General features: G+C 39.8%; 1 protein-coding gene across 14 annotated transcripts in view; it reads right to left on the bottom strand.

Moving 5' to 3' along the window:
• The window catches only part of LOC138031574 (uncharacterized), a 91856-nt gene that overhangs the window by 37761 nt on the left and 46595 nt on the right, over positions 1 to 7500 (bottom strand). For 6 of the 14 annotated variants that reach the window (XM_068879264.1, XM_068879518.1, XM_068879598.1 and 3 more), the window contains 2 exons: positions 5305 to 5338; positions 3412 to 3427 (listed from right to left, as the gene is read on the bottom strand). In XM_068879264.1, the coding sequence (XP_068735365.1) occupies positions 3412 to 3427; positions 5305 to 5338 (50 nt within the window). The other 8 variants (XM_068879302.1, XM_068879855.1, XM_068879479.1 and 5 more) reach the window with 2 other exon arrangements.

Raw genomic sequence — 7500 nt, 5'->3', positions numbered from 1 at the left:
CTTATCAACAGAAATAAAGTAAGTTGCCACTTTTAAAAGCAAACACGCACTAGTGAAACTAGTGATCGCGAAGTAAATGTTATTTAAGTTAGATAGCTTCAGGGCAGACCAAACCAAGCGATAAGTGCAGAATATGCAGAACCGATTTCCAAATCTTATCACGAGTCTCTCGTGAAATCATGTCGGAGTATTTAAGAGCGCCTGTCCATAAAAATCAAAGATATCGCGGCAAGGTTAGAAAATTCGATTTCGTTCGCATTTTAATGTTGAATAGGCTGGGATGTGACTAAAATCACTCCTTAGTTTTTATTGGGGAAATATCCCTTTATTTCAAAGAAAAAGGCAACTAGAGAAAATCCGTTAACATGTCATTTGAGGCGCTAAATTATTACAAGGGTTTGACAGCCTTGTGTGCAAAGACAAATCATTAACGCTACCGCATTTAAAACCGGTCAGTATCCAAGGTGGACTGCGGACTGCGGACTGCGGACCCGGACTGCGGACCGGGTATAAAACGAGGACCAGGTACAAAATGAGGACTGCGGACTAGGTATGAAGTAAGGCCTGACTTTTCAACAATGGAGTCTAGAACAAAACTAAGTTTGTACTGGCCCAGATGCAGATTTGAAAAAGGGCCTTGGGTACTCTTTTTCCGTGTCAAAACATTGACACGTACACAGAAATGCTCAGTTACAACATCGACTGGGCTAGAGAAAGTAAGAGTAGAAATTTTTTCTCAAAATTGTACTTTACCGGCCACGAATTTTAAATTTAAAAAAAGGGAAGGAAAGGAACTTTATTTAAGTGTCAAGTCGTTCTAGTGCTGGAGCACTTATTCGGGACACTGTAAACTGACAAATGAAGTCAAGCACTTGAGTGGAAAAGTTGTTATGGGGAAGAACGGAAACAATTTTTGCATAAACGTTAAATCTACGTATATTTCCGTCTTTTATATTAAAGTCCTCTGACTGTTGTTGTCGTAGTTCGAGCCAGGATGGCCGAATGGTAGAGTGTTTTGGCTCGTCACGCAATCGTTACTTCCAAAGTCTGTGTAAGAGGCTTCAAAAAAAAAGGTAAATCAGGACACGGACTATAACAGTTGTTCTCTTGGTCGAGTGCTGTTTACAGACGGACCCGTGCGACAATGAGGTGAACAAAAAGTTGTATTAATCGCAACAAAATATTTATTTTGCGAATAGATAGAGACCGCCGTCCAAACATCACAGTGGAATCTGTTCAGAAGATATGTTAATGATTGACAGGGCACATGACGTCATATGCACGGAATGCGCATAATTGGAATTGGATAGCCTGCGCTCGCAGACGTATTTCCGGTTGTCGCTTCTCTCCACCCGGAAGGAGAGAAGCGACAACCGGAAATACGTCTGCGAGCGCAGGCTAGGGTCGAGATAGTTTTGTTTTCGCTTTGCGTGATGTTCGATATTTTTATCCACACTTCCAGTTAGTTTTGTGTGGTCTCGGATCAAAACAAAACTCTGTTGAAATCAGCATCTCCCACTTCTCGATTTTCAAACGGTCAGTGTAAAACGCAGACTGTAGACTGCAGACTGCAGACCAGGGATAAAATGCAGACTGAGGGTAAAAGAAATATTTATAATAAAAAACGAGTCATAAGCATAAAATAAAGAGTGTTTGAAAGAGAATCCTGTTTTACATCTGTCAACAACTCACATTATCATGACTGCAGGTCGCTGCACCCTTTGGGTTTAGTCCATGAAAAATGCGATCTTTGAAATCCTCTGTGCTTTGTTTTTGCGCTTCCAGATGCATTGAAATGTTCAAAGTTATTTCTCACGCCAGTACAGTACGTCGAGGGATATAGATCGATATTATAAACCAACAATTATTACTCGGAATACCTGAAAGGTATCCGAGTTGTAGGTTGTTCACCATTTACCACAAAAATCCGGAAATTTCGGTTGGAATGTAAATGGTAAGCCTATTTTGGTCTTCCCAAACGAAAAATTTCCTGACAAAACGGGATTTCTTGAAAGGTAGTCCAAAATTCCCAAATTAAACGGAATTTCCAATCGGAAAACGTGTTGACATTTGCATACTCCCATGATTTTAACTCCCTCCAGACTCTCTCGGTAACCTTGAACGGATTTTGTAAATGGTACACGCCGTTTCCAACTAAATTTCCCATTCGGGAGTTTTTGCTTATCATTTGAACAAACCTAGCAGCAACCGGTTTCTGCTTGTAAATGGTAAACGACCGTAATCCCGCTTGTCTTTTTTCGGTGCAACGATTTCATGTATTCCGAGCGACTAGGACACGGGGATTTCATTGGTTGAGCTATGCGTGATAACCCCTAGGGAGGGGTTGTAATTGAAAATAACATCTTCCAGATGCAAAACAAACGAACTGTTGAACTGAAGGATAAACATAACGTACACGAAAGTGAGTGAAAGGATCTTTCTAAGAAATTTTTACATCTCAGTGATACTGGCTTAAGCCGACTGAAACGTTAGATTGTTGCAAAATCCACGTTATCTATGTCTCATGCCTGTCAAAATAAATTGAGTTATTAGGTAATTACTCTCGGTGACTTTGTTCAGTGCAGCTAAATGGACAGTAGCGGGTGGTGATTTCATTGCCTAAAAGCAACTCACTTAACGAAACTATACTTTTTCCTACAACAACAAGGATTCAAACAGCTTCAATTCTTACAGAGTTCGATGAAAATCCGGATTTATAACATCCGGTAGGGCAAAAAAGCGATTGTGTTGTGTTGGCTTTTATCCTTAGAACTCATTTTTCATTATTATTATTATTATTATTATTATATTTTACCCGCAGTCTGCATTGTACCCCCGGTCTGCAGTCTGCGTTTTACACTGACCGATTTTCAACCGTAAAGCTGGTGACCCGCGAAGGATTTCATAAATTACTTTCGTGTCTTACCTCTGATAAATACAACCTCCATACAAACGTTTTGCAATTTCAACTAAAACCTTCAGTGAGCTATTGATCGTCGTTTTGAGAAGCCAAAAAATATCCAGTTTAACGCTATGGTTGATAATTATGGCGCGAAATATTTTTCCCACCATTCTCATTTCGTACTTCATTTCATGTCGTCAGCCTATTGCTATTTCTTTGCTCTGTGTCTTTTTCACAGTGTTTTGTATTCAGTTAGCATTTTATACCTGGTCCGCAGTCCGCGGTTCTTCTTTTATACTGATCGATTTAAAACACATAAATCAGTTAAATCCTCAAATATCTGTTGGAATGATTTTGGGAAATATTGCATACAATTCACTGCAGCAAACATACTTTCGTTTGTAAACTACAGACTTCAAATGCCAACCACACAAATAAAAGTGGAATTACCTTTGTCGGAGTTGGTGTAGGTGTAGGTCCAGGAAAAGCCTCTAAATGTGGAAAATACAGAAGAAACGTTGATGACTGCAAAATGTACATTTACGCTTTGAATAATTATTGATTGGTGCGTTCATGTAAATGTGTACTAAAAGATTCCATCAAAGCCCCTGGTTAACAAGAAAGTTGTTTCTAAGAAAATGCTTTAAAAGAATTGATGATACAACCATTAATTTGATATGGCTAGCCTAGCCATTTAGAAAACAGTCCTAAGAAAATACGTGCGCTGATTGGTTAAAAATCGGTTTTCTATAACTCGATGGAGACACAGAACTAGCACGAGCAAAGAGAATTTACATTTTGATAATTAGAGTTAACAAGTTGTTTTCCTTTTCTAGTCGCGTTGTTTTCTAAAAGAAATGGAAAACATGTACTCCGTGTTTCTATCGAGTTATAGAAACACGAGTGAAAGGTTGTGAGAACTCGAAAAAGCTGTGGAAACACTCGCCTGTGGCTCGTGTTCCCACAGCATTTCTCTTTCTCCCAAACTTTCACTCGTGTTTCTATAACTCGATAGAAACACTGTACATGTTTTCTATTTTTTAAATACTGGTTGGAAACGAATTCTCGTTTAAAGGTTGCTGAAGAGTGCACAGATGTAATTATTCTACAATTATACATGCTACTCCTACGTACATTTAAGTCTGTTGAGGTAATTTGTGCATGTTGACATCACGTGAAACCTATTCCAAAAGCACATGGCATGGCTTGAGCAGTGATTTATAACAGAGGGATGATAATGATTATGATGATGACGATGATGTGACGATTCAACAACTCACCTAAACAATCAAATTCACACCCAGTAAAACAACATTTGTAGCCATCGGGACACTCGCTATCATCTCCTTCAGTACAAAAATTGACCATATCCTCTGGGCACTCTGCCCAAGTCATACTGGTAATGTACTTGGAAGTTGCACAATAGATTTTGCTTACTTTATGTCTTCGATAAGTACTTTCCAAAATTTGGTCACAGAGAATTATAATTCTTTTAGTTTTTTTCTCAATGCGTGAGTGGGCGGAATTCAACAAATCCTGCAATCTGATTGGTTCGGGGAGCGGGCGGAATTTTCTCATCCGGCATGCTCACGGCAGGCGGAATGCTAGCCTTGAACTTGGGTGATGACCTTAAATTTCCATTTTTTTTTTAACCGACTACGTTTACATACAGAGGTTATTTTTCATTAGACAAGAGGTTTGGAAATAGAATTCAAATAAAAAATATTTCTCTTTGAAACGTTCAGTTTGTAAGTCGCTTTAATGCTGCATTCACTATCAAGCGCGGTGCGAGTCAATAATTAAAACAAGTGATTTCATAGAAGGTGGGAGAAAAAGACGAAAAAAATAAATAAGTTATTTACCAGCAAAGGGTCGATCCGTATAGCAAAAAACTGTGACATCGGTCTTGAAAAAAGCTACCCTCGGCCTGCGGCCTCGGGCAGCAATTTCAAGGCCTCAGCTGACAAATAACATATATGTATTTTGACAATTGGGTACATATTACTGTGAGTATTTAAATTACAACAAATGGTATATTTTAAATATTTGATTCTCGTGCTATGGATTCATTTGGCACGGCCATCCTCAAGGAACTTGTGTACTTCTGAAAGTATTTTATTGTCGAGATATATTGCACATCTTCACGTGTCGCGCACGTGACAAAGTGACCTTTACGTACACCACTGAACGAAAGTTTGGTCATCTTGGAAAGATGTTTTCACATCTCACCTTCGTTTCTCTTTCATGTGTTTCTGCAAAAGATGTTTCCTTGCATTGAATCATTTCGTTTCATCTTAAACCGTTCAATTAGCGTTTCCTTTGTCAAACACTGAGCAAGAATACCCATCGATCAGTAAAAAACAATGTGCTTAGCCACTTTGAAACAAATACACTATTTTTACCTCGTTTCCATGGTCCAGTGGTCATTGTTAACACCTGTAATGAAGATAATCTCAAAAATTAAAAAATTAAACGAGACTTACCCGTAAGTTGAAGTTTGATTGGAATTCTATCGAGTCATCAAACTGCACCAAGGGATCACATGAGATAGCTAGGCGTATGCGCATAATCAGTATTCACAGCCGAATGCGAGTGTCGCAATTGACACCAGGGTAGTAGAATACAAAAGTCCTCAAAAAACCATACCCAGTCTGGGAGGGTGAAATGTGAGGTAAACATGCTGCGGTGGGCATGTGATCCCTTGGTGCAGTTTGATGACTCGATAGAATTCCAATCAAACTTCAACTTACAGGTAAGTCTCGTTTAATTTTTTAATTCTATCTCGTCATCACTGCCCAGGGATCCCATGAGATTTCAAAGACAAGACAGTCACATGAGACAAGACAGTCACATAATACAGAATACAGTAACATAAGAACTTCCTTTAATGGAAATAAGAAATAGAAACGCTCATTATAACAAGTCTACAACAAAGCAAACAGTGGGGTGTTACATATAACAACTACACCCAATATAACATGGCCTCAAATGACCTACTGGCCAGATATAAAAAATGTGTGTACAAATAACCGGGAGATTTCTCCTCCCGGGAAAAAACAAGTCCACATTAATGGACAGGACTTCGTTAGAAGTTACTCAATATGTAGTACTGCTGATGCAAAGGTTGTGGATTGGACTGGTTTATCGTAGATTCGATCAAAAGACCTAGACGAGGACCACCCTGCCGTGCGCAAAATCTCGTCGATTGGAATACATGCTGCCTTGGATTTGGAAGTGGAGGCAGACCGAGTGCTGTGTGGTTTGAATGATGCAACATCAATTGCAGCAGAGGACATAACAGTTCGAATCCATCTTGACAAAGTTTCCTTTGAAATTGCTTTGTGTGGTGTGGAGAAGCTAAGAAATAACTGAGTTTCTTTTCCTCTCAAGGGCTGGGTTCGTTTAAGGTATTCCGTTAGGTATGAATAAACACAGAGGGACTTGTCATGAGGGTATGCATGCAACATCACTGGCGGTGGCTGATAGCCAGGCCTACTTTGTTTAACGTGAGCGGGTAAAACAAACTCAAAACATGAAGATGTATCTTTAATGAAGTTAACATTAAGCATATGCAAAGTCTGGCTCCTCTGTGCGGAGACCAGGGCAAATAGCATTGTTACTTTCAGAGTCAGTGTCTTGAGATCTAACTTCTCCATAGGGCTTAATCCTGAAAGATATGACAAAACTGGCTGCACATCCCAAGTGGATTGATATCGAGGCATAGGTGGTGTACATTTATAGATCCCTTTCATGAATCTTCATACTATTGGGTGACTCCCAATAGGTGTCCTGTCTGAAGATACAGTGAGTGCTGATATAGCACTTCTGGCTGTATTAAGTGTTGTGTACATTAAACCTTGTTCATGAAGTCGAACTAAAAAATCCAGCACAGAAGTCACAGATGGGCTATAGGGAGAAACTTGTTGTTCACCACAAAACTCAAACCATCGCCTGAGGTATGGTTGGTATTGCTTCTGTGTTCCAACGGACCAGGAGTGTAAGATAATTTCTGTAGCTTTCCCTGAAAAGTTGCTCTGGAGGAAGCCTTGCCGGAGACTCTGCAAGCCAACAGGCCAAGTCGCTTTCGCAAGGGGTGTAGAGCACCGCTGTGAGGTTGTGTTAGTAGATTGGTGGAGAAGGAGAGGTCTGTCTATGAGAAGGTGTAACAATGTTGTGAACCATGGCTGGGTTTGCCAAAGAGGGATCAGTATCACTCCTGTGATACATAGCTGCCTATGTAAGAAATCGACTGACCAACTATTTTCCTGAGAAAAGAGTGGATTAGGCTAAAAAACAAGCGAAATTTCTATCCGCAAATCTAAAGCTGCAAAACTGATTTCGCGCGCCAAAAGCACTGATTATGCGCATGCGCCTAGCTATCTCATGAGATCCCTGGGCAGTGATGACGAGATAGAATTGTACTTTACCGGCCACGAATTTAAAAGGGAAAAGGAAAGGAAAGGAACTTTATTTAAGTGTCAAGTCGTTCTAGCGCTGGAGCACTTATTCGGGACACTATAAACTGACAAATGAAGTCAAGCACTTGAGTGGAAAAGTTGTTATGGGGAAGAACGGAAACAATTTTGGCATAAACTTTA

This window comes from Montipora capricornis, chromosome 1 (assembly GCF_036669925.1).
Source record: "Montipora capricornis isolate CH-2021 chromosome 1, ASM3666992v2, whole genome shotgun sequence".
Lineage (NCBI taxonomy): Eukaryota > Metazoa > Cnidaria > Anthozoa > Scleractinia > Acroporidae > Montipora > Montipora capricornis.
The sequence above is the reverse complement of the archived record's forward strand: the minus strand, read 5'-3'. Positions and strand labels throughout refer to the sequence as shown.